We start from the raw sequence: 27,754 nt of genomic DNA on the forward strand, positions 1-27,754 counted from the left end.
CACAAGCGTAACACTTCTTAAACGTAAAGCTAAATTGCCAAGTCTCAAAACACGACGTACAGTAGCACGATTTTGCCTCTTCCACAAATTCTATAACTCGTTATCATGCGAAAGCCTCCACATAAAAACTGCTCACCACCCATCGAATCGCCTCAACCACTCAAAAGCAGTATACCCACCTGGTGCACGCACGACCGCCTATCTAAATTCATTTCCTGTTCTGACAGCCATCGAATGGAACAGCCTTCCTGAAAGTGTCGTCACCAAACAAACCCGACTCAGTTCAAAGCTGCCGTTGAAAAACTTCTGTACTGATTATTTTTGTGTCATGTATGCGATTATCCTTAGTGGTGTTATCTGGTTCGCTGGTTGGCATTGTATGCTTTTTATGCTTCGTTGGTATGCCTCGTTGGTTGGCATTGTATGCTTTTTATTAACAGAGCGTGCTTGATACCCTTTCGTGATACGCTCGTGCAGTTTTTGTTTTCTTTTTTTGTGTTTGTTGATCAGTTGTGTAATTTTCGTGCTTCAACACCCCTCATGTAAAACCCCACTCATTGGGGTCTTTTAGGTACCTGTAAATAAATAAATAAATAATAAACCCCTGAAATACGGCTTTTGTGCGAGACACGTGGGCCACGCGGTGCAAACAACTTTACAGGGAGTGTCAGCACCTCTACAACGTTGGTGTAAGCAAATACGGCCGCTCCAGGGGGAAATGCTCATTTCACAGTCTTTTCGCCCCCACAATGTCTCAGGCTCTTATTTTTCATTTTTAGACTGTTAGGATTATACAAGCACACACATTTTTAAACATTGGTGAGAAAGAAGCAGATATTTTCTGATATGAACCTGCAAAAAGTATGAATTAATCGAATGATGGAGCTTGAGTTAAGAAGCTTTTAAATACATTTAATGAATAGAGGGCCAACCAAAAAAATTGAGTTATGTTTGAATTAACAAAAGTATGAATTATCAGAGTTTGACTTATCGTGAGCCTACTGTAGCTCGCGTGACCCTCATGACAGCAGGACATTTTATAATTTCTCAGTCGCACGCACACTTCTGATCGCGAGTGATTAATCGTTGCTGATCTCTTTAGAAAGTGTCCAGTGTGACACAAGCGCATAAGTAAGTGTTTTATCCTGAGGTTGTGTGCTTAGACGAAAACACAAATATGTTCAAGGTTCAACAGGAGGAAGGTTTTCAGTTCTAGTCGAAAAGCTGAATTGAACAACTTCACTATGAATCGAGCAGCTCTTCTGCATATTGTTGATGTGGGTTTGCTTAGAAGACGCAAACAAGGAAAAGACAGGTGTGCACTGTCAATGCCCGGTCCACGCCTTCAAAGCGCATCCACATCAGCGACATACAGAACCAACTGGCGCGATTAAGTTAGCTTACAAACTTCTGCAATTTATGCATTTTCTTTTTGTATAGGCATGACCACTGTCAGAAATAACACAAGGCAGGGGGCCGTGCTCATCGGAAAAACATGATGGATATTTTGCGTGGCGCCCGTCGACCACGCGAGCCGTGTTACTTGCAATGGCCGCGCCTGTAGCTGCCGTGCCCTACGTCGAGCCCCTTCATGTAGCTGCTAGATGTTGCTCCAAACACATTCTAAGGAAGGAGGAGGAACAAATGTTTATTTTTCCAAAGGATGTAGCGGTGTAGGTTCCGCGTTCACCTTAGCTGGGAGGTTTCCTCATTCCAGGAACCCTCTAGCCTTCGCTGCCTCCTTGGCCCTGGTGACGAGACGTCGTTGTTGGTCCAGGTCCTCCAAGGCGAGCTTGGCCTCCCACGTTTCGAGAAGGTGTTCATTTTCTTGAACAGTGTCGCAGGTATTCGGCGGAGGTTATAGGTCTGTGTGTGTATTGCATGGACACTCGAGGATCAGGTGGGCCAACGTGTCAGGTACAATGCAAATCGAGCAAACATATTCATGTAATGTGGGGTACAATTGGTGCATTAGTATGCTGCTTGTGTATGTGTTGCTCTGCAGTCTTCTCAGTATGGGGCTGTCCTCTTTGTTGAGCTTCGAGTGTGGTGCTGGATACTCTTTACGCGCCAGCCTATGGTGTTGCAGTATTGCAGAGTAAGTGTTAGGTTCAGGCTCAGCCTCTGTGGTCGCAGTCCTGGCGTATAAAAAGCGGGAAGTGGTAGCCGATAGGCGTGATCATGGGCCACGACGTGAGCCGCCTTGTTTCCCTCCAGCTCTTCGTGCCTAGGGACCCATGTCACTCAGGGGAACAGCATCGGAGTGCTTCGGCGCTTCAATATCTAAATTGCTTGAGTAGACACACGACCTTTGCTGTAGTTTCGCATGGCTGCTTGAGAATCTGTGAATACCAGAGCTGCATCCAGGCACGTTGTGGTAGCTAGGGAAATTGCCGCTTCCTCTGCAGTTTCTGGGCTTCGAGTGCGTACTGTGGCAGATGCGAGCTCTACGCCTGGAGAATCAATGACGCTCAAAGCATAGGCATCTCTACCACAATACTTGGCTGTGTCTGTACATTTGGCATCTGGATCTTGGCTGTGATTTCGTTGTAGAGCATGCCTCCTTTCCTTGTGATGTGTGGGGTGCATATAACGCGGGATTCGTGTAATACAAAAAAATTCGTGGATGTTTGGCAGAATCTGTTCTTTTCAGTCCGTGTCTGTTTCGCCTATAAAGGTTTCGCTATAGTTCAGCCTCTGTAGCACTGATCTTCCAGTGGGCGACAGCTTTAGCCGTTCTAGCTGGCTAGCCTTGTGTGCTTCAGCTAGTTCCTGCCAGGTATTGTGCACACCCATTTTCAGTAGTTTCGCAGTGGAAGCCGTGAAAGGAAGCCCTAAAGCAATTTCGGTGGCCTTACGAATTATGCTGAGCTTCTCTACCTCTGCGTTCTTCAGGGCGAGGTTGGGAGTGCCATTGGTTATTTGGCTGCTGAGGAGAGCTCGCATCACGCGCAGCTTGTCTTGCTCCTTAAGGCCACTTCTACGGTTCCTGATTCGCCTGACGAGATGCGTGAGTTCAGATAGCATGTGCTGTAGTCGAGGGAGTGTGGCCGCACCTGACCTATCTTTGTGGATGTGGAGCCCCAGTACTTATAGCGTTTCCACTTTCTTGATGGGCTTTTTGTTAAGCGTGATGCTGAGATCAGGTTCAATGTAGGCGGCTGGCCGCCCTCTCATTCTGCACTTCAGGATGAGGTGTTCTGACTTTTCGGGAGCACATTCGAGACCACATTTTTTCAAGTATCTCTTGATGACATCTACTGCTTCTTGTAGGCGCATTTCTGGCATTCCGGTATTCGAGGCCCTTGTCCATAACGTAATGTCGTCCGCATAAAAAGCATGCCGCAGGTCTTGTACTGTGGCGAGGAGGCTGGGTAACTAGATCAATGCAATGTTAAAAAGCAACCGCGTAATGACTGAACCCTGCGGAGTACCTCTGCTCGGTAGTCGGAAAGTGTTGCTGTGAAGGTTGTCGATTCCCACTGTGGCCGTGCGGTGCATGAGGAAATTTCTTACATAGTTGTATGACCGAGGCCCGCTGTCCTGATGTTCAAGGTTGCAGAGGATAGCGTCAAGGCTGACGGGGTCAACAGCACCCTTTATATCAATGGCTATGATTGAAGATTTGCTTCTGGTGCTCAGGTGATCGATGAGGTTTTCTTTGAGTTAAAGGAAGATGTCTTGAGTTGATAGGTGTTGCCTGAATGCAAACATTTTGTTTGGACAATATCCCTTTTCTTCAAGGTACAGGGTTAGCCGGTTGCGTACTATGTGCTCGAATAGTTTTTCTACACACGAGGTAAGGGAATTGGGGTACAGGTTCTCGATGCCGAGGGGCTTGTTGGGTTTCGGGATCATTGTAATATCTGAATGATTCTAGGTAGCCGGTATTTCTCCATTCTCCCAGCAAGCATTGAGATACTGGAGTAGGGCTTCGATGGCTTGCTGCGGAAGGTTGCTGAGATGCTTGTTCATAATGCCATCCTTTCCTGGGCTGGTGTTTCTAGTGAATGTAGTTAGTGCTGCAGCTAGTTCAGCCAGCGTAAATGGTTCATCAAGTTCGGGGTTTGGTTTTCTGTCGTAGGCTTTGTCGTGTGCCGTTGTTGTTATGAGTGCGTCGCCACACAGATCTGCTGGAGCTCTCGGTCCGGCATAATTGTCTATCAGCCTACAAAGGTTTTGTTGCAGCTCTGTCCTTGTAGGGCCATTGTCGAGAAGAACGCGAAGAATGTGCCACGTTTTCTTAGTGCTTAAGGCTCCCTGTAGTGCATCGCAAAATGCAGACCAGTTCTGTCTTCGTAACCTCTCTGCATATTCCTGTGCTTGTTCAGTGAGCAGGGTGATTCTCTTTCTGAGTTTCTTATTTAGCTTCTGCCTCTTCCGTCTCTTGAGAAGAGATGTTGCTTTCCAGAGATGGAGGAGGTGCGCGTCAACGGCTGGTGTGTCCTCATTCAGCTGTATTCTTTTGATGTGTTGGTCCGCATTGTCGAAGACCTTCCTCACCTAATTGTCTACGTCATCGATGGTGGTCGCAACATTTAGAGCATCTCAGAATGAACTCCACTTTGTTAGTTGGGCTGTTCCAATCCTCCTGGGCCTGCAAGTGTGAGTTACGGTTAATTGAATGATGTGGTGGTCGCTTCTCAGGGTTTCTGAGAGACAGCTCCACTCTGCTAAACGCACATTTAACGTAAATGTGAGATCGGGGTTTGTGTCTGTCGCAACACTATTCCCTGCCCTTGTTGTCTGGAGTGGATCATTCCACAATGACAGGCTGTGCTGCTGGTGAGGGGCATCAAAACCTCCCATTATAACAACTTGATGGACATCGGCACGTTTCTTCAGTTCTCGAACCAAAAGGGCGAATCCTGGCAGTTGGTCTTTCGGGGGGCTGTACACGCTCGCAACAATGAGTCTCTTTTGCAGCTTCCTTTTCGGTATTACTTCTATCATGGTTTGCTCTATAAGTGTGTTGACCAGTTCTAATTCCTGTACCGTGATAGTCTTTCTTGTAAGGATTGCTGTACGCATTGTTTGGACGTGGGCGTTGTACTCTTGTAGCCGCACATTATGTGTATTTGTTTCTTGCAGTGCTATGAGGTCAGATGGGTCTTGCTTCACAAATTCTTGCAAAGTAGAAAAACGTGGACGGTAAGAACGACAGTCCCACTGCCAGACACGGAGAAGTGTGTGTTTGTTGTCTTCTGGTTAGAAACTGCCATCCTCAATCTGTTCAAATTCCCGCTGGCGCTCACAGGTAGGTGAAACTGAGCGAGAAGTACTTCGGCCTTTTGCTCGTGCCCGCTTTCTGTCAGGATGAACGTCACTTGGTGAAGTGTCGAGGTGCTCTTTGGTGGTGTAGGTCTTCTTCACGTATGCTATGAAGTTGTTCAGCTCCGCTACAAGTCCGTCCGCTTTAGCGTCAAACGTGGTAATCCTGTTGTTCATGCTTGCGGTGAAATTCGCTATTGCTGTCTGTACAATGTTCTCTACAGTAGTGTGGATGCTTCTCAATAAAGTTTACTGTAAGATTTGGAATCGAGTGTCGACAATAGATTGCACATTTGCTGAGGGAAGGAGGGCGCCCAGTTGTCCATCTTAAGGAATACGCCAGAAATAATGGAGCAGCAAACTCAAACACACCATGAAAACATCGTCGGAGCCATTGAAAAAGCATTTCCAGAAGTGCCGCACTGCAAGTCTGTTGAAGTTGGCCGTTTGGCGCGAGCCAGTTTGTTTACAAACACTGAAACCCTCTATAGCAGAATTTTTAGCAATCATTCTAGCTCTGCGTGTTACGGGAAGCATAACGGCATAGAAATGCCGAAAATCGGCATCTCTGTGTTGACAGTCGGAGCTATTTTTGTGCAATGGGACCACGACAACTGAGCACGAACTACTGTACATGCTATAGGAACATGGGTGGCAGCATATCGAGCGTACGAAGGTGGATGAACTGTCAGACGGAATGGGGGTGTCGAAAAGCTCATCGAAAAAGGGATGACAGCCGGAGGGACAGTAAAGTGGACAGTAGCCGGCAGTTTCATAATGCAATGAGATTTAGGCGAAGCTCACAAACAGGAGAGTGATGTCTCAATTGGCGTGCATTGTCGTCACAAAGGTACATGAAAAGCATGTTCGTCAGTGTGTCGTTGAGGCATTCGGTGAGTCTTTCAGTGTGAGGATGGTAAGAAGTTGTGAAGTTATGTCGAGTAGCACAAGATCAAAGTAGGTCATCAACCTGATGAGACAGAAAGCAGCGACCATGGTCCGGGATCAAGTGAGATGGAGCGCCATGCTGAAGGATGATGACATGGAGAACAGTCTGCAACGTTCCTTGCTGCAGAGCAGTGTAGCAGGATGGGCTCTGCTGGTTCAAGCTGCAGCCTCTCTGCCGTGTAATATTTGGAAACTCGACTTGCCGCGCAAGCTAAAAAAAAACGAGAAGTGAGACAGAAAAGAGCTCAGACTACCAACTGTTCATTGTAGTTTCATCAAACCAATATATAGGCATGCCACACTGCGTTACCACGATGCGCACAGAACGGGTTTCTATTGCAGAGGTGCCGCAAATGGAGCCGTGACAAAACACTCAAAAACAAACGCCACAATCTAACCTGCCTGTTCACAAGGTGTACACTTCTATTTTATCTATTTACTTTTTACTTTTTCATTGCGCCAAGCTTCTCCAGTGACGCGAACACAAAAAAAGGTGCTGTAAAAACTTTTTTTTTATATCTCTTAAAAACATAAATTTTCAAATCACCCTAAGTGAGCACCAAATGAGCAAAAATGATGAAGCAATATGCGGAGAGAGTCAAAAACATAAAACCTTATGAAAAACTACTAAGCATTTCATGATAAATGAAGCAAGAGAAACAAGTGCACACTCATCAAAAGGTCAGCAAAAGAATGAGAAGAAAACCTTGCAAGGTGTTACCCACAAAATAAACATGGCCATGTAGAAAAACTACTTCCCTGTCCGAAAGCAAGATTGGTGCCATGCTTATGCATTTGTCATTGAATTGTCTTATAAAATACGCTTATATAATCTTCCTTTCTGTCTTTTCACATTTCTTAGCCATGGCTGTCACATTCTCAAATTGGGCGGGTACAATCACATGTCCTACAATGAAAGTCCAAGTGACTACCATTGCTTCCTTTACGACCAGACAGTGCTCACACATGTGTTCACTGAGGCATCGCTCCATCTGCCCTATATACACTCTCCTACATGATAAAGCGATCAGATAAACAACAGCAAAAACTCGCCGAGTGAACATGTTTGCATGCTCTTTTGAGCATTTCGCGATCTCCTTTTTGGTAATTGCCCCGCCACGGTGGTCTAGTGGCTAAGGTACTCAGCTGCTGACCCGCAGCTCGTGAATTCGAATACCGGTTGTGGCGGCTGCATTTCCGATGGATGTGGAAATGTCGTAGGTCCCTGTGCTCAGATTTGGGTGCACGTTAAAGAATCCCAGGTGGTCGGAATTTCCGGAGCCCTCCACCACAGTGTTTCTCATAATCATATAATGGTTTTGGAATGTTAAACCCCACATATCAATCACTCTTTTTGGTCATTGAAGAACATATCTGACGTAACTTTGTAGGGGCAGAAAACACTACATGAACACCGTACCTCTTAGCCACCTTTTTTTTACATTGGGGGGGGGGGGGGGGTAGATTATCCTGGTAGGCCCAAGGCCAGCCACAACGTACGATCCTCCCCACCATGAGATATGGGCGCGCGAGTGAGCGTCCACTTCCCTCCTCTCCGCGCGGCAAAGTACGGGTGGGAGATGAGAGCGCGCGCTGCCGCGTGGGGACTCTGTGTGACGCTAAGGTTCCTAAATACAAGTTTCATCTAGGGACCTTTGGTGATGCTTGCTTATTGCGCCATCTTTCTGGTAATGCTGAACACATGATGGTTTTCTCCAAAATGCCCATCAACAGCAGTAAGTAGTAGATATAAATTACTTGCTGTTTCAACGTTGAAGCAGGTTCTCTACCCTGATTGAGTGGTTAATGCCTCGCATTCACGATTCAGAGGTCCGACATTCGATTTCGGGTGCCAGGGTCTTTTTCTACTATAATTTTTCTTTTTTGTGGTTACATATATATAGATACTTATACATATACGGTGAGTGACGGTGACTCCGATGCCGGCGTAAAAATTCAGCAGACAGTGTCGCAATAAAAGATTAGTTGTGCTCGACTTCTGCATCTCGACTTCTGGCAACGTGGTTGCCGTTATCGATTAACCTAGACTTCTTAATTGTATATTTCATTTAATAAAAAGATTGAAATTCATTATGTATAATCTTACACATTTAATCGATTAATCATTAATCGATTTTACCATCCTTATAATCCTTTATATTTTCAATATGCTTCACCTAATCACACTCTTGTATTGCGGCAAAGCTGCCTTTCACACTTTGGCAGGATAGCAAATGTATTGAGTAAAAACTTTTTGGTTACAACATGGAGATGGCAGATGTGGCAGATGTGCCTGAGGGGGCACTCAATCAATGCTGTTTTGCTCATAAAATTGCAACCAGAAGTCCGAAAAATCAGACATCGAAGATATTTAGCATACAAAATTTAAGATGTTCTTATATGTATATTGATGTCTACAAGGCAGATCTTGACCTCCGAACTCGAAGGAAGCACACTGTTGCCCACCATATCAGTTAGGCTTCCAGAGAGGTTGAAAGAGGAGAGGCTGAAGAAATGGCATACTTGTCTTTAACATGGGAAGTGGTGTTTGCAACACTTTGGTTGCACCAAAGAAACATAACATAAGTAACATTCATCCTCTGTACTGTCTGATTCTTGATAAGACAACTATGAAACACTACCTGGCCTGCACTTCATCAACCCAGCCAAAAGAAACACTTTCATGTTGCTATCTTATAAGAATATGCGTAGGCATCATCTCCAACTTTTTTTTCTGCAATTTCACTTCCAGGAGTTTTAAATATAGTCGAAAAATATTCTTTTGAATTCGTACTCGTACTTCAATATACAAATTTGCTTCGCAGCCAAAGTTCTGTTGTTCACATAGCTCTAGTAGAAACTATTTCTGAAGGTGCCACAGAGCTATTTGAATGACCTGACTCTGTGCTTCCTTACGGTAGTTACAGCTTGTCTCAATCTTAGAAGTTGAAATTTTGAGAACAATGAATTATCGCCGACTTTTCGAATTCACTTTTGCCTGACCTTGCAGATCCAAGGCTTCAGTGTGAGTGGCAAGGTGCATGTCTCCGAAGAGGGACCCGGCGTGCCTCAGGCCGAAGTCTTCCTGGGTGGCAGCAGAGTGGCGAGTACCGATGCCTCCGGCACATTTCACCTCGAGAACATGAAGGCTGGCCAGTACGTCATCCACGTCAAGGCCCCCGGCATCACGTTTGAACCGTTCCACGTGCGAGTGTCGCCCAACACGCCCGAGCTTCCAGCCGTGGTGGCTTCCCAGTTTGAAGTGTGTGGCACCATTGAAGGTGCTAGCCGAAGGATCATCGTGGAAGGAGGCAAGGAGCCATCAACGGTGATTGCTGACTCCTCTGGGAAATTCTGCACTGCCCTGAAAGCCGGCAAGTACGTTCTGCGACCTTTTGTCGGGAAGGAGGAGGAGGCATTGGGCCTTCGCTTCATCCCTGCTGACATGTCGCTGGAAGTTCCCATTGCAAAGGCAAGCGAAGTGGCTTTCAAGAGATTCAGGGCTGAAATTAGAGGCAAAGTGGCCTGCATCAAGGAGTGCGGCCAGGGTCTCAAAGTGTTTCTGCGTGCTGCCAACTTGCCAGAGGACGCCGAAACGGCCACAGCTGAGGTTCAGCCAGATGGGAGCTTCCACTTCGCCGGTTTGTCCGTGGGGAAATACAGGCTCTGGGTGGACCGCCCGGATTGGTGCTGGGAACACGACCGAGCTGGCGGCAAGCTTCATGTCGTCGACGAGGCCGTCTCACGTTTGACGCTGCAGCAGTCGGGTTTCCGGGCCACCGTGGTGTCGAGTCATGCCACTCGCGTCGAAGTGGTTCACACAGACGACAGCGCCGCCGCCCTGAACCTGGAAGTCCCTGCGGGCTCGTCTCGGCACTGCTTGCCCAAGCAAGGAACGTATGCCGTGCGACCAGTCGGGTGCCACGAGTTTAGAGAGAAGGACATCCGCTTCGACACATCTCAGCCTGCTGCCATCACTCTGACTGTGGCCAGGTAAGGAAAGTGTGACAGCCTTAGTCTACTCACTCATACAGTTGTTCCGGAATTACATGGTGCTTCCTGCATGAGGCTGTAGTCAATGTAACTCTGTTCATATATTGTTCAGTCTCATCAGTTCCTCAAAGTGGCTTGGCAGCACTTTTTCAGCGTGATCAGAAAACGCTGCCAATCAGTAATCCAGATTCTAAAGAACACGAGAGGCAAGCACTATAGGGCAGCACACGGCCTAGCATGCGCAACTAACTCTCCGAGTCAACTCTAAATTTCTCCTTTATCCCTCTACAAATGATGCCATGTACCCAAATCTTTTCATCATACACCCATGTCCACAGTGGTTGACTTTTTCACACATCGTGTGCTGCTTAGTTACTGTGGCCGCTGTCGGATGCCGCTATGTGCTCATGCACATGCTTGCAATCACACTAAAAATAAGCCTTGCGTTTGAAGAAAACAAGAAAATGTGCTCATGGTTGTGATGATGCCATGGAACGCATCTTTTCACCTGGTTGTCATTCCCCTCCCTGCAAAGCAGTCAGCCCACTCACTGGCATCAAAGGAAAAAGAAAACGCTTGAAGTGTCCTATAACCATGCTTGTACGCAGCGGATTCTAAAAACTTTTGCGGTGGGTCATTCCAGAAGAGTTATGTGCTAATACAGCTAGACCCCTTTATAAGACATATGCACCCAAAGGCAGTTCTTGTATTTTATAGGAGGTGTCTCTTGCAACCAGGGTACCACATACACGTTTTCTTATCAAGACTTATTTTAATGTTGGCATACTCTTATGCCCAATCGTCTCTTACATTAGTGTTTTTTATAGGTTTAAGCAAATAGTGAGTTTTAGGTTCAAAGCAAATTTGAAGCAAATAGTGAATTTAGGTGAATAAGTTCAAATCAAATTTTAATATAATACATTACAACCTCATTGATACGTTCCCACTTAGCACAATTTCCCGGCTCATATGCTTGAAATTGCGAAAACTAGAAATGCCCGCATAGTGCTTTGTGGAATGCATTCCGCTTGATATCCTCCCTGAAAATACGATTATTCGGCAGCAACGTTCGGCATTGCGGCAAACTACAGCTGTATGATACATTTCGTTGGCAAAAATTCTCATTCAGGTGTGGAAAAAACAGCCCTTGCATGCTTGTGAAGTGCCAAGTGGCAGAGTGCTGCCTCGCGGCGAGGGCGGTTCCTCTGCTGCGCTCAATTGCCACCCCTTCATCCCTCGCGTCTTCACCGCATTATACTTGGTTGCCCCCTCAGCACTTTCTTTGAATGCCCGGTCATCCTCTCCATCACTCCTGCAACTGTCTGTGAACCACAGAAAGCTCCTCTGAGCTGTCAAAGTCCTCAAACAGTTTTCAAAAAATGCCTTTTATTATCTCTAGCACAGTTGTCCTTTTTTTCTCAGCTGGCACCTTGGCACAATTTCGTTGAGCAGTGAAAAGCCTTCATTCATAGCAGGGCACGTGAAAACACGATCATCTCACACTAAAACAGCCGAGAGAACACTACGGAGCTAACCATCGCTTGGCGTGAGACGCACGGGCTGTCTCCACTGCACAACGCGCCACTACATCTGCCTCCTCTCCCCATTCTGTCTCTTGCACGGCTGCCGTCTGCCAGCATGATCTTCCTTTAGAAGATTTACAAGGCCATGCTCATTTAAGTATATAGCCACGCACCTTTCAGCAGGAAAGATGCGAGCGCAACACGCTTATCTCCCCCCCCCCCCCCCCTTATTCCCATGTCATTAGCGCGGGATGCATGCCCCGCTGTGTTATCAGGGTGTCTTCAACTCTGCAGAATAACCTCCACCGAAAACGAGCGCCACCCAATGAGAGTCATCGTCGGGGCCTCGGTGATTGTGGCTACTTCGAGAAGAACAAGATTTAAAGATATGCAAGTCGGGCCCTGTGCCAGGTTGCACAATAGTAGTATGCAGGTGTTCTGTGGCTGCACGTTGCTCAGTAGTTCGCGATTCGAGACACTTGTGTCCAGCATTGCGACAGGAAAGTGCAAGCCCTTGTGGATTAAGGTGAAGCTTCCTTCAGCAGCAGCTTGCACCGAAGAATACAGAGCGCAGCATAGCGCCCTGTGGCGTGCGCTTCTGACGACATTGATTAGGAGTTCCTCTCCACGGGTGCCGATGCACCCTTCGTCTTTGTAGATGACGACGGGCTGACTTGCAAGCCGCAAATTGTCGTGAGATTTTTGCGGAGGTGGTGTGGGTTGACACGGCGAAAGAGGTGAAAGACGAGGCACGGGAAGACAGCAACGAGAACAAAAGCGGGCGCCGACCGGCGAACTTCGCTAAAGCTCATGCAGGGCTGGAAGCTTACAAAGCTTCTTTTGCAGGAAAAACAATAAATATACAGACATTGTCAATGTGTGCTGAAGGAGCTTTTCTTGTGCAAGGGTGAGAGGCAGCAGTAGAAAATTACTGTCTTTCAAGAAATTTTTTTTTGTCCTTACACCATCATATGGACTTGGCAGCCTGAATAATTGCTTGATTCGGATTAAATATTTTCTCCGATCTTCCGTTTATCTTCCCAGTTTTTTTTTTTTTTTTTCGAAACTGCATCAACGAGGTTCTACTGCTCATATATCTCATATAAAAAAAATGTGCATGTTTGTCTTGACCTAAATAACCTCCACAATATTTTTTAAGTTGAAACAAGGCCTGTGCTAATGTTACTTTTTTTGCTTCACCCGAAGTCAAAACAACTTTAAATAGTAGCTGGGTTTGACTTTCGGTAGAATGCAAGTGCTAAACTGTTAAGTATGCTACGTTCTAAAATTTGCTATACTTGCAGCATAAAAGTCGATAGAACAACCTTTTCAACATAAAAATTGAATCGGTGTGAGCGTAATATCTTTATTTACCCTTGAAGTGGAGCTGCGTACAGATGCAAATTCCCCTTGAATATGTGTTTTAATGGATTGGCACCATTTTGCTGCGGTGAAACCAACTTTACAAAAAAATTGCTTGCTGACACGTTTGGCTTAATGCTGTTATGGCTTAGCACTCCCCCACTTCAGTTAAACCACCTTTACAGGAGGTTATACTCAGGTAAACATTTATTCGTTCGTTTCGGATACTTCAAAATTTTCAACAATTTCGATTCGATATTAAGTGAATTTGGATATTGTGTTATTTGTTCGAATATTCAAAGCATTCGTACATTCGCACTAGCCAAGTCTTTTATAAAAGAGTTTGGTTGTTGTGGGACTATATTTCATTATAACGCAGAAAAGTGTTGCATGGGCCATGTGTTTTCTTGTTTATTTCTGTCTTCTTTCTTGACTTTTTGAAGTTTTTATGAACTTGTACCTTATTGGTATTCAATTTTAATACTGTTATTATATAGTAATTATTTACTTGCATAATTTGCACACCCCAAATATTTTGCCAGCTTTACTAAAAAATATGTATTGTATTACTCATATTTTGCGTCCTAGCCAGCTCGCCCGCGTATGCACGGAGAGACTTTGAACCTCTAGATGTTTTGGACAGGCATGCTAGGCGCGCACCTCACCGACCTGACAAGCGCAGTCAAAAGGCTGCGAATGTGAAGTCCCTTCTTTCGAGGACTTGCCCAGAACGGGGGTTCCTAGAATATCGTACCCGAACAATCAAACCTAATGACGGGTCTCCAAAACTGCCGGAGCGTTTGCCTCCCTCCATCTCCCCATCTCTACCACCGCGTGAGAATGCATGCTCGCATCAGGGCACTGAGAATTTTCTGCATTGGAAGCGTGCGAGGGCCTGTTGCACGAATTATTACCCACGTTCTCTGCATTCACACTGCAATGCACGCTTGGTTGATTTTGGAAGTTTAAGTTGCGCCATTTGTTCGTCCCGTTCTTAGTGTTCCCTTGCGATGGGCTATAAAAATTATGTATATGGCGAAATTCAATCTCGCTATTTTAAAGTTTGCCGAAGAAAACTGCAACCGTGCCGCCCCTAAGCACTACAGAATTCTTTAACATGTGACAATCCGTGCGAAAAAAAGCAGAAGAGTCTGTGCTTGCTAAAACAAGCTTCTTGCAGTTGAAGGTCTTTTCAATTATGAGCAAACACTTAGGTCCTCTGGTATATCTGCCTCTTAGAACCTAGTTTTTCTTAGCATTGTAGAGAATAGTTTCAAGAAAATGGTGCATTTATACGTGCTCGACCGAACTGAGGACGATGCGCTTTGGGAGGGTGATGACAGCGACCGCGACGATGATTCCCAATCACACATTGCGATCAGTCATTCCGACTGCATTGTGCGTGACCGAATATGACTGGTTAAAAAACATGCTAGTACACTTTGTTAGTGCTTCAATTTAGTTTGCTTTTTTACAGTGTACACATCATGCATCAGGACTATTGCACATTATTTTGTGTGTGTTTGTGAAATTCCCATGCAGTTTGTGCATTGAACCCCAAAATTGCGAGAAAAAGTGGGCAAATTATGTGAGCGAATATGGTATGTGTTTGTATGAACACTGTAGTACGTATTTGTTTGTTACTCAACTTTACTCAAACTATCATTTTAATCTTTTTCATTTTTGATCTGTAATGTGAGAATACAGAAAGTAAATCGGCAACAGGTAAGGTAAATATGTTTGACTTCATGCAAAAACATACTGTAAAAATTTTGATATATAACATATGTAGTGAGGTATCTGTTTACCTTTTTAACTGGAAGTCATGGGGATAATAAAGCTGGGAAGACGTAAGACGTCACATATGCCAGAGCTTTCTAATCTAATTCAATCTATCTTATCTTCTTCCTTTTTTCAGACACACTGTGGGTGGCATTGTGATTACTGAGGAGAATGTCACTGACCTGGTTGTGATGGCCACATTGGGAACCTCTGCACCTGTGCGAGTGGTGCCTTCTGCTCCGGTCAAGCACGCTGGGGACAAATACTTCTTTCGGTTCAGCTTGATGCTTGCTCCGTTGGTCTCGGTGGAGCTTGTACCTCAGTCGGGACGTCTGCTGTTCAGTCCGCCTGCTCTGCGCATTTCCGTAGGCAACGACTGTGCAGATGAAGCGGCCCGTTTTGAGGGGCGCATTGGCCTGTTTGTGGACGGTCGCGTGAAACCACCCCTGGGCGGCGTTCATGTTGTCGTTCGGGACATGGCAGGCAACAGGCCCGATGTGGAGACTGAATCAGATGCAGACGGTCGATTCCTAGTTGGGCCGCTTGACTCAGAGTCCAAGTATGATGTTCAGGTACGTGTGCACTTTATTTCGGGCATTTTTTTTTTTTAAACTTGAGAGTTGATCACTTTATCTTTCAAGTGTACAAATAAACATGTATAGCCTTTCAGTAATCGCCAGCCAAACATGAAAAAAGTTATGGGAAGCAGAGTGGCTTGCAGTGATCAGATAGAGTAATGTCTCGTTATCTTAACTCGTATACCTCAGAAGATTGGCCAAGTCAAAAGTTTCCGCAGCACCGAACATTTTCCTGTAAATTCCATGCATATTTTTCTCTTTATCTCAAAGTAATCTTTGGTTGGATTGCGAATATCTCAAAATCTTAACTGGGACTGGAACGAAAGTTTCGCCGCCGGACCTTTTCACATGATTTGCACGATGCTCCCTTGCCTAAAGTCCGTTGATTTTCTTTTTTTCTTAGCTGCGCCTGCTGCTACGTCAGTGCTTTCTGCGAACGGGAAGTGCGTGAAGTTTCAGTTCAGCGACTTCTCAACTTTTTCAAGCAACCCTGTGGCACATCATGTGACACATGCGCTGAGCAGGGAGGTCCTCTGCCCACGCTTGGTGTAATTGACCTCATTTGCTTTTCGCAGTGCACATGATTTTCCCTGAGTTGTGATTTCCATTCATCTCCGCAAACCACACAGTATGGACTTTTCGCTGATTATGAGGAGCGGCAACTTAGCGTGAGTGTGGTAAGCATGTCGTCAAAGCAGTGTTAGTAGTGAACGCTTGAAAAAAAGGTTGCCTTAATTAAGGAAGTGGAGAAAGGAGGCCGAATAAAATCCAGCATTGCGCAGGAGTTCGGCATCCTTTGTCTACACTTTTGATAGCGCTGGAAAACAAGCAGAAGGTTCTGAATGGATTTAAGCAGAGCTTTTCCAGCCAGTGGAAGCGGGTTCAAGGGTTGAAGTTCCCAGACGTTAAAACGGCTCTGGTGTTATGGCGGTGTGCCCCGCCGCGGTGGTCTAGTATCTAAGGTACTTGGCTTCTGACTTACAAGTCGGGGGATCGAATTCTGGCTGCGGCGGCTGCATTTTCGGTGGAGGCGAAAATGCTGTAGGTCGTGTGCTCAGATTTGAAAGCACGTTAAAGAACCCCAAGTGGTCGAAATTTCCGGAGCCCTCCACTACGACATCTCTCATAATCATATGGTGGTTTTGGGACGTTAAGCCACACATATCCATCAAGTGGTGTGGCTGCGAAATGCCAGAGCGGCCAACCTTCCTGTCTCCACAGCAATAATGCTGGAGAAAACTCTGGCTTTGCAAACAGGGCACGCGGACTTCAGTTGCAGCAGTGGCTAGTGCAGCAAAACCCAGCCGGTTAAAGTCTCTTGTATGTTATTTTTCGCTCTTTTAAACCTGCACGAGAAGAAAGATTAGAAACTGCTGCTGAAGAGCTGGTAAGTAGTAGTATTAGTGGTTTTTCTGAAAACCACTCATTTTTCTCGGCGATTAGCGCAACTTTGCTAATCTCGAAAATTAATTTATCTTGAAATTTTTCCTGGTTTTCACAACTTAGAATTAATAAGGTATTCCTGTATATTCAGCTAGTTAGCTTTCGGCATTGTTTTTGCAGCTTGAAGTCTGCCTCTGTGTGTATCTTCTAGCTACATTCCCTGTATTGGCACCTGTTAGAGACAGGAATACACTCAAACCTAAATATAACAATGTTGCATCTTACAGCAAAATTAGTGCGTTATATCAGAAAATTTGTTATAAATATATACTCTTAGCACTACATTTATTGCAATACTATTGTTAATCTATTTCGTTATAACTGATATTTCTTCATAAGTGGGTTCATTTTAATAAACATTTAGTGTAATTGGCACCTGCTATGCTCGCTGATAGTGCACTTAATAGGACTGACAACAGATTTATGTAGTGCCTGACAGAAACCTTACCATCCCACATAGACAAGGTGTTGTGATTTTCTCAGCAGGGGCAGTAGCTCGGAAAGCTATTCCAGTCTATGCAGCTAACGTTTTGATGTGGAATTGCAGGGTTTCTACAGCTTTGTTTAGCCACTTATCTTCACATATTGTCACATGGATGTGACAGCAGAGAATGCAGCAGTCAAACCAGTTATGACTTGTGGGAAAATGCGAGGCATTTGCTTTCTCACATATTTTATTGATGCTTGCTCTGCAATAGACAACTACAGACGATGCCATTCTTGTCAGCATCTTGATCTCTTGCACCCCGCTCGAACACGTGGAGCAGCTGTAGTTGAGCAGCTACAGTAGTAGCTGCTCGTGAGTAGTAGCTGCCCGTGACTAATAACTGCCTGTGAGTAGTAGTTGAGCAGCTGTAGCTGACGTCATTGCGCCTCAAGTCAAGTTCATTTCCTCAAGTCAAGTTCACCTCAAGTTCACCTTCATTCAGTCATGTTCACCGTCATTCATCTTAAGGGGAGATGCTACTCGAAAAATGATTTTCTTTATTAAGAGTCTGAATTTAACACAAATTGGCATGCTAATAGAGTTTTTTCTCCTCTTTTCAAATATGTCATTTATTTTCATGTAGATTGCTTGGTTTTCTTTCTGCAGGTCAGATACTGCAAAATTATGGCCATTGTTATGCAACAATTCTGACCTATAAAAATTTGAGATGAAACATGCAGATATAGCTGACTATGATTCTTTGGAACTGTAGAGTGCAAAAAACTATATAAGTTTTGTGTGTAAAAAGGTGAAATACAATAATAATATAGAAAAATTTATTATGGCTCTAGTTGCCAAGGGCTTTCAATGTTATGTAATTTTTGAAAAACATAATCAAGCAGCACTGACAATCTGAATAGATACTTGCACTCTATGGGCCTTCATCATGCTATGTGCAAAATTTCATAGAGGTATGACAATTCTAAGTATACGAACTAGCGTGCATAAGAAGTACAGATCACACAAAACTGCAAAAGGAGAAAAATGCATTTGAAAGTTTGAAACATTTTTTTTTTTATCACAGAGTTGTTAGAAATGCATAATCTTTGGCCATAATGTTCAACAGAACTTTGAAAAGCACTGCAAGTTACTAGAACTGTCCTGCAGCATAGGTTGTGCCCTCACGGTCCTTGCGAGCACTCTCTTCTAGCCGTGCCCTTTTCAATCCACGACGACGGTGGGCCCTTGCTTCTGCTGTAAGACGCTCGGACATTCTCTTGATGCACCTCGCATCGTGGGAATCACTGAAAGTAACTAGATCTCTAGATGGCAGTATGTTGAGCTCTTCCAGGATGTGCTCGAAAGTAGCATGACCCTTGTTGAACCACAGGATTGCCATAGCTGCAGCAGTCTCGACAACCGTTCGGGAGACAAACTTAGTCTTGGGGCAAAGTAGCCAAATTTTGCTGTTCAGGGATTCCGATGCGTTCTGGGTTTTCCCTTTGATGCATCGAGCAAGGAGCTTCTCATCCGTTAGCCGCTTATAAATGGGCAAAACAGCCAATCCCTGTGCTTTTGTCAGGAGAGGTGTGTGGCGTGGTGCAGGTTCACCAAGTGCTTCAGCGCGTTGATGTTTGCACCACGACTCTGTTCCTGCAGGGCAAAACTTGTGGCTGCCAGCATTGTCAGTAGAGCATCAGTGGAAGTACGAAGCCCATACTGCAGTGTACATATCCCGTACACTCCCCCTGTTGCTTGTTATGGCAATCTGATAGTATGTTTGAAGCTTCTGAATGGCTGGCTCTTTCATTTTCTGCCCTCGTGGTAATGGCACATGCAGCTTCCGTAGCGCAGTGTCAAGTCTCTTGGCCACATGATTAGTGCAGTCTTCTTTTTCTATATTGACAGCACCATAGACTTTTGACTCTGCAACTGCACTATATGCTTTGCTGTCACCGTCACTCAAGAATGTCATGAAATGCAGTGGGGTGTTATAAGTCAATGTTCTCTGCCAAATGCGCATTGCAGCCTCCGTTTCCATGGCATGGGAGGAACAGTCTGCATTTTTTTCACAGACTGGGCCATGGAATGCTTGCCACACTTCCTCGTCTGGGCCCATATCCTTGTGCCTACTGCATGCCAGGCAGTAATTTGATGTGACCTCGAAGTCTAAGCAGAGGCCAGTATCTAAGGAGATAACTGCGCCGATCCCGTTGTGGCTTTTGTGGCCCCTCTTCTGCCAAGTGCCGTCGAACATAACAGCCACATCAGTTTCGCCTGCTACTTCTTTCGTCAACTCTCTGGATCGGCGCAAGTTTTCACTCACAGCTGCCATGGCAGCGGTGTACACCTTCTTTGCTATCGAAAAAAATCCTCGGTGGTGCATTGGCTTTGGGAGTCCAATAAAGGAGCGAAATCTCGACAATTGCTCATGCCCAATGCCAACAGCGCGTGCAGCCACCACCGCCTTCACATTTACAGCGAAACTATCTCGGGAGCTCCCACTGTCGTACTGTTGGCTCACTCGGCTGCTGCCGTCCGCCATAACACGCAGTGACGTATAGGAGCACGAAAGAACAGTCGCTGAGCATTCGCTGTTTTCGCAATGAAGTTCGAGGAGCGACAAAAGTCCCTTGCGCTTTTCTGCCGGCTCCCGAACGGCAAGTTTTTGAATACCGCAAGCAGGGCATGCCGCACCTGCCACAAGTGCCGTCAGCAAGAGTGTGTCACACAAAACTGTCGTTGCACGAACCTCATGGCGCTGTCTTTCGTCTTTTTCGAAGAAGCCGAGCTTCTTTTCCAAAGCACTGACGAAAGAAAGCGCAGCGTCAATCCCTTCATCGCAGCCACTGTCGCTCACGCACTCGTCGATGCCGCCGTCAGGCCTAGCACACGTAGGCGCGTTCTCGTTCGTCGCCGTCGTTCGGGGCGCTTTACGCCGCCTTCCCTTGAACTTGTGCTTCGTTTGAAACTTCTGCGGTCTCACATTGCACTTTTTCGGGCTTGTCATCGCGGAAATATGCGTAGACGCGCAGAAAAGCAGACGGACCAAATGCCGATGGCCGCCACCAACACAGCTAACAATGACTCGGTATTCAATGGCGATGCGGCTTAGGGTGCCGCGCGTTTCAAACCGTTCAAACCACGTGATAAAAAGGCCTCGTTTTTTATTTTTATTTTTTTGCCCACGTACGAAACTTGCGGTCGTCGGAGCTGTAAGAAGAAGGCCGGACGCAACTTTCCCAACCGATCGCGATGGCAGGCGGCACTGCGACGGGGAGCAGCGCCCAGTCAAAGATGGCCAATATCGGCACAAATTCACGAAATTTTGAGCCACCGCGATGCCTTCATACACAATTTTTTGCATTTTGCGGTTCGAATTTAGTTTTGAAATTTTCACAGATGAAAGAAGAAGGTTTGAAGATTACAATGCAATAAAAATCAGAAATACGAGAAATTTCGCTAAAAACGCTATTTTTCGACTCGCATCTTCCCTTAAGTCAAGTTCACTACATTTGGTTGTACAGAAAGAAACTATTGGAAAGACCGAGCCCAATGAAGAATGTAACACCCACATTAGCATAGCTGTGAGGGAAGTTAATTAATGTCATTTTTAATTAAATGCATGCATATTTTACTCTTTCGATGTTGCATCATTTCTGCAATCCTACATCTGTGATCTGTAACCACCATTGTTCTGGCAGATTCTGTTGATGAAGGCATTGAATCTGATAAGTGAGGCTTACAGTTGTGGCAAAATTAGCCGGGTGCTCAAGAAAACACTAAGAATGGGGTTGTCCGATAGTTTATATTTCTTCAGCAGAGGTGTATACAATCATACACATTAACGCAAACTGATTGCCTTGACATCATGCCATGCGAATTTGGCTCATTTGCAGATCGTGGATTGTAATTTGTAGCTGAAAGGAACATCAGAAGAAAGATATACCATGGTTGAAGCTGACTTACTTGATTTATTAATAAAGAAAAAAAAGAAAGATCTGGCTACGATGATGCTACTGCAGAGGTTTATTGCAGAGTGATGTAGCATGTAGTTTACGGTCATTTCTGGGCTGATTCAAAAGTATATTCTGAACATGCTGTTCATTTCTGTTAGTACAGTTGGTCCTAATATACAATCGAACCCCACCACAACGAAATTTCCGTGTAGTTATATCAAAAAACTATTGCTGACCTGAGCTAGCAAAACAAAGAAACTTTTTTCCTAAATAAAAAAAAAATGTTGGCTGCTTTGTTTTCTTTCCTAGCAGTGTGACATCGCTATTCTCCCATGCATAGTAACGCCGTGAAAAGCACACTAAAACAACGGCCACAATGGCTTTCGTAAAAGAACCTAACAGTCGCCTTAACACGCTAACACCAGCAGCTGTCCGCCATCAAAATGTATCCAACAATGCAGAGATGGAGGCTGGTATTGTGGAGCGGCGACTTTTGCCTTATTCTATGCTGTTCTTATCGACCACCACTTGTGGCTGGATGATTTTGTTGACAACGTGAACGAACAGCCCCTCTTATTAGATACCACACTGTCCAACTGCGAACAGAAGCATTGGCATCGGAAAAGGCGTCGGTCTGCGATTGCGCCCAGCTGTTGCATGAAGAAAAACATCAACTGAGCAACTGAGTTTCAGCTTCACATCGCTTGTGGCTCAGAAGCATGCCAGTGGCCATAGGTGTACTAGCCGGTCAGGCAAGGGTAGCGCGAGCCCCCCCACCCCCCCCCCCCCCTCTCTCCACTGAGAAAAGTTGGGAGGACTGAGCCCCCCCCACTTTTTACAGTGTTCATTGCCGGCTGCACGCCGGGGAAACCAACAACTAAGGCGAAGTTTTCCTTCACCACAGTAATCACTCAGTTATATTGTTACGAGGAAATGAAATCATTACCAGGGAATCTTTTAATCTTTTAATATGTAGAGGTCGCCACCCTTCAGTCATTTAGTTCGGCTGCCACTAGCATGTGGCGCCCCTGAGATTGTATATATTCTGCCACGAATAAAGTGGGGGGGGGGGGGGCTTTTTCGTTAGCTGAGCAGCTGTTGTGCGTATCGTCTCTCTCCGCGGGCACAACCCGCTTGTGCTCCGGGACGCTCGTGCGGCACCCGTCACAAGACATGGTGTCAGAAGTAGGATGCGTAACGCCCCCTCATCCCGAACTCGCCCGTACCGCACACGACGATGGCCCTCGACGGAGTGGCGCCGAAAAAGCTCAGCCTCAACCTCCAGCCGCCCGCACCGTTCGACTTTGTGAACCCGGGAACCTGGCCAGCATGGCTCAGCCGCTACGAGGACTACGCTGTCGTTTCCGGCCTGACTCAAGCATCCGGCGACATGCAGGTACACTCGTTGTTGTACTGCATGGGGCCGGAGGCCTGCCCACTTCTTGAGACGTTCTCGCTCGACACCGCATCACTCGCCTCATTTCAAGCGGTTGCCGCCAGCTTCACCAAACACTTCGTGCATCTGGCGAATGAACTGTACGAGTCGTCGCGTTTTCACCGGCGTGTTCAGTTACCTGACGAGAGCGTCGACGCCTACTACGCCGAACTGTGTAGAATGGTGAAGCGGTGCAACTATCCGTCAGCTGAGGTGGAGCAAAGGCTTGTACGCGATGGATTCATCGTCGGCCTCCGCGACTCGCGCCTTTCGGACCAGCTTTGCCGGAACGCGACGTTGACGCTCAAAGAAGCATGGATGCAGGCCCGTCAATCAGAAGACGCTGACAAAGAAAAAACGTTGCCTCAAAACTGCGCAGAGCACTCCCGCGAGCTACACCTCGATGCCATACGAGATAAGAAGTTCGCCTCTCGCCGCCGCAACTACGATAAGCGGCCCGTGCCCACGGCCTTCGCCCCCGCGGAAAGCAGAGCGCTCCTGCCAGCCGTCAACATGTAAATTCCGCGGACGCGCGCCACATCCACGTTCTAACTGCCCTGCTCGAAACTCCGTCTGCAACTTCTGCAAAAAGAAAGGACACTTTGCGGGAGTGTGCCGCGCGCGGCAGGCAAAACAGAAGCTCGGCTCCATTCAGCTACACGCTGTCGGGACGCTCGCCGCGGCAAAGTTCGTCGACATCACCGTTGACAACTACACAGCGCAGTTCAAGGTCGATTCCGGAGCCGAGGTGTCCGCCGTTCCGAGCGACTTCCCTGCATTGCCGGCCAAGCTCGACCCCGTCAACAGCCTGCTCACCAGACCTGGCGGTCAGCCGCTGGGCGTGCTGGGTTCGTACATGGCGAGACTTCAATGGCACGGGAAAATGAGCTCTCAGCGCTTGTACGTGATCCAGTCTCTCACCGTACCTCTTCTTGGACTGCCGGCGCTTCAAGCTCTGGAAGTTGTAAAGTTTCTCGACGAACTTAGACTCCGAAAGCAACACTGCGTGCTGAGCTCTTCCAGGGATTGGGCACCCTCAAGGACGAGTACACTATCCTTCTGAGACCTGGCGCTGTACCCTTCTCCCTAAGTGTGCCTCGCAGGATTCCCATCCCGCTACTCGGGGTCGTCCGTCACGAGCTTGACAAACTGGAGGAAGGAGGCGTGATCCGCAGGGTCGACAAACCAACCCCGTGGTGCTCTGGTGTCGTTGTAGTACGGGAAGCCAATGGTTCCTACCGGCTGTGCGTTGACTTGACTCAGCTGAACAAGGTTGTCCTTCTGGAACCCCACATCCTACCAACTGTAGAGCAAGTCCTTGGCCTCCTTGGCGACGCAACAGTTTTCTCCAAGCTGGATTCAACAGCCAGTTTTCATCAGGTTAAACTATCTGCAGACTGCCAAGAGCTCACAACGTTCATCACCCCATTTGGCCGATACTGCTTCTGCCGGCTCCCCTTTGGCATCACCTCCGCGCCGGAGTACTTCCAAAAACAGATGGCCAGGATCCTGGAGGGCCAGAAAGGAGTCGCCAATATGATAGACGACATTCTGGTCTTTGGGCGCACCCGCGAGGAGCACGATGCCAGACTGAACCAGGTGCTGTCTCGCCTTGCAAAAGCAGGCATCACGTTGAACCAAGACAAGTGTCGTTTTGGTGTCTTTGAAGTCTCCTTCCTAGGAGTCATCGTTTCAGCACAAGGCATCAGGCCAAGTCCAGACAAGGTCGAAGCAATCAAAGCCATGGAGGCTCCAACCGACATCGCAGGTGTCCGGCGACTGCTCGGAATGGTGAACCATCTTGCCCGGTTTTCGCCTTGCATCTCAGAGGTCACAGCTCCCATCAGAGCACTTCTAAACAAGTGTGCGACTTGGGTGTGGCAGCAGGAACAAAACGCTGCATTCGAGAAAATCAAGGAACTCCTGACATCAGACCGTTGCATGGCCAAGTACCATCCATCATACGCCACCGCAGTTTCGGCTGACGCAAGCTCATTCGGACTGGGCGCAGTCTTGCTGCAGACACAGCCCTCTGGAGAGCGCCGCCCAGTTGCGTTTGCTTCGAGATCAATGACCGAGACAGAGCAACGTTACAGCCAGACAGAAAAGGAAGCGTTGGCAACAACATTGGCTATCCAACGGTTTGACGAATTCGCCCGCGGCATCACCTTTGATGTTGAGACAGATCACCTACCACTCGTTTCTCTCTTCGGCAAGATGGAGCTGGACATGCTGCCGCCTCGCATACAGAGGCTCAGGTTAAAGACCATGCGATACCAGTTCTGAATGCTCCACGTGCCAGGAAAGCTGTTAGCTACGGCAGATACCTTGTCACGCATCACCCAAAAGGCGTCCCTCCCCCTGGACACCGTTGAATTGTTTGTAGCTCAAGTGGTCAGCGGCATGTCAGAAGCTCTGCCGCTAAGCCCAGAAGACGTGCGACAAGCACAAGAGTCCGATGGCGAATGCAGAGCCCTCACCTCCTTCTACCAGAATGGTTGGCCACAGAAGTCCAAACTGCCACTGCACCTCTCTCAGTATGCCTCAGCAGCAGATGAGCTCTCTGTCTGCTACAGTGTTCTACTGAAAGGCGCCAGGATGGTCATCCCGCATTCTCTTCGGCCGGCTGTTTTGACGCTGTTGCACGAAGGACACTAAGGCATCAACAGGACGAAAGCTCTCGCTCGAGAGTCCATTTGGTGGCCTGGCATTTCGGCAGACATTACCTCTCTGGTAACTAACTGCAAGCAATGTGCTTCCACTCGGGTGAACCTTGCAGAGCCCCTGGTCTCCACGGTCCTACCTGGACGTCCCTGGGAACTTGTCGGCATGGACCTGTTCCACCTCCGCAGCCAGACATTCATCTTGGTGGTGGAATACCACTCCAGGTACCCTGAAGTTGTAACCTTGAGGAGCACAACGGCTCAGGCAGTCATCGACGTTCTCAAAAGCATCTTTGCCCGGCATGGGATTCCGCGAGAAGTCAGATCAGACAATGGTCCACCGTTCTCTTCACACGAGTTTGCAGCATTGGCGGCATCTTACGGCTTTGACCACGTCACCAGCAGCCCGCACTATGCGCAATCGAACGGAGAGGCGGAAAGAATGGTCAGGACCATTAAGGAGTTGTTTCGCAAAGCAACAGACCCTCATCTGGCCTTGCTCAGCTACCGGGACACCCCCGGAGTCGATGGCTTCAGTCTGGCCCAGCTCTTGATGGGACGACAACTCCGAACCAAAGTGCCGAATTAGGACTCCCAGTTATGTCCTCACTGGCCCTCGAGGAAAGACGTGAGGAGAAAAGATGCAGCCTACAAGCAGAAAAAGGCCGCTGACTTTTAACAGGCATCGCAGAGCTCAAGATCTGTCATAGCTCCGAACAGGCCAGTGTGTCTGGGTACAACCTGATCAGGTCAAAGCTACAGTGCTTAGCCCAACACGCCGACCACGAAGTTATGTCGTGGAAACGGAGCAGGGTGGCGTCCTACAACGCAACCGGCGTCATCTAGTGCCTTTTGCACCTCCAGCGCCAAGGGTGGAACCACCGCCGTCTGAGGAGCAGGAGCCACAGCGAACACTGCCCCCTCTGGAACCCCAGCAAACTACTACAGTGCAACCACCCGATTCCCTTGGACTGCCCCCTGCAGACAGTGACCGCAGTGATGGTGTGACACGAACACGTAGTGGCCGCCGTGTTGTGCCTCCGAACCGCCTGAACTTGTGATGTGCAGTGTCTGGCGTCCTCCGTCTTCCGTCTGGTCTTCAAGGGGGGAGATGTAGAGGTCACCACCCTTCAGTGATTTAGTTCGGCTGCCACTAGCATGTGGCACCCCTGAGATTGTACATATTCTGCCCCGAATAAAGTGGGGGGGCCTTTTTCGTTAGCTGAGCAGCTGTTGTGCGTATCGTCTCTCTCCGCGGGCACGGGCCGCTCGTGCTACGGGACGCTCGTGCGGCACCCATCACAAGCCATAATATAGTAGAATTTTTCTGAAGTTTCTGCTGTGACGACTTTTATTGAATGTTCCTTGCGGTGCGGGCCCCCTGTGCGACTCTTTCGTGCCTTGTACTGTAGCATTGCAAAGTAGCCTACAGTACAAAGCGTGAAAGCGTTTTGTAGTTGCTTTGTTATGAATTGGATCGAGCAATTATTTTATGGACCAGTCAGAGCATTTGCGGCTTCAGGAAATTTTTCTTTCATTAAAAATGAATAGCGTCATTGCAGCTTTATCAAGGCTACTGTGAGCCGATGATCGTGATGAATCTTTTTACGTGCTTTCGTTCTGCCGTACTTGACACCGCACAAGAAGGTTCCCGCTCTAATCTGAAAAATATGATCAGCCTTGCTTACGATAACTAGGAGCGATGACAGCAGTTTGCATAGTGGTGAAGAATAAAGCAGTAGACTCGAGTACAGTGGGAAGCTCAGCTTCTGAGCTTACCCCGCAGCTTGATACACCTGACCAGGGATAAGGTGAGAGACCGTGGTTTTTCGCACGATGGAGGCCTAATTGGAGTCGGGCTAGTTAGTTTTCATTCAAGTCTAGCTGTCTTTTACAGCTCAAAATACAACTATGACAGAAAAGAAGCACACACACGCAGCGCTGCTTAGTTCTCTCTCTCACTCGGCAAAGATGAGCTCACAGAGACGTACATGCACACATACACTTTAAAAAGTTTTCTGGAGTAACTGTGCAGTTAGCGCGGAAAGGGCTCTTTGCACCTCTAAACGACAAAATATGCGCAAAAGATTGGACACGGCACCGCAAGAAGGGGCGCTTTTCTCTTTGTGGAGGAAAGCACCAGTTCTTTGGGGTAACTGCAGGAATGTTCGCGCCATGTGAAAACGACTCATCGGTGCCTACACAAGCCTGTTTCACTTCAGGCGGTTCTCTAGCGTGGTGTGGTGTTGTGGTTAATGTACCTGCATGGTGCGTGAGTGGCCATGAGTTGATTGATTGATATGTCGGGTTTAGCATCCCAAAACCACCATATGATTATGAGAGATGCTGTAGTGGAAGACTTCGGAAATT

General features: G+C 47.2%; 1 protein-coding gene across 1 annotated transcript in view; it reads left to right on the forward strand.

The window, feature by feature from the left end:
- Nucleotides 1–27,754, forward strand: part of LOC119178741 (BOS complex subunit NOMO1) — a 104,241-nt gene that overhangs the window by 33,000 nt on the left and 43,487 nt on the right. Inside the window, exons 5-6 of the mRNA XM_037429974.2 lie at nucleotides 9,230–10,212; nucleotides 15,016–15,451. Coding sequence (XP_037285871.1) covers nucleotides 9,230–10,212; nucleotides 15,016–15,451 — 1,419 coding nt within the window. The remainder of the gene's footprint in view (nucleotides 1–9,229; nucleotides 10,213–15,015; nucleotides 15,452–27,754) is intronic.

The sequence above is a fragment of the Rhipicephalus microplus genome, chromosome 1 (genome assembly GCF_043290135.1).
Source record: "Rhipicephalus microplus isolate Deutch F79 chromosome 1, USDA_Rmic, whole genome shotgun sequence".
In the NCBI taxonomy this organism is placed as follows: Eukaryota; Metazoa; Arthropoda; class Arachnida; order Ixodida; family Ixodidae; genus Rhipicephalus; species Rhipicephalus microplus.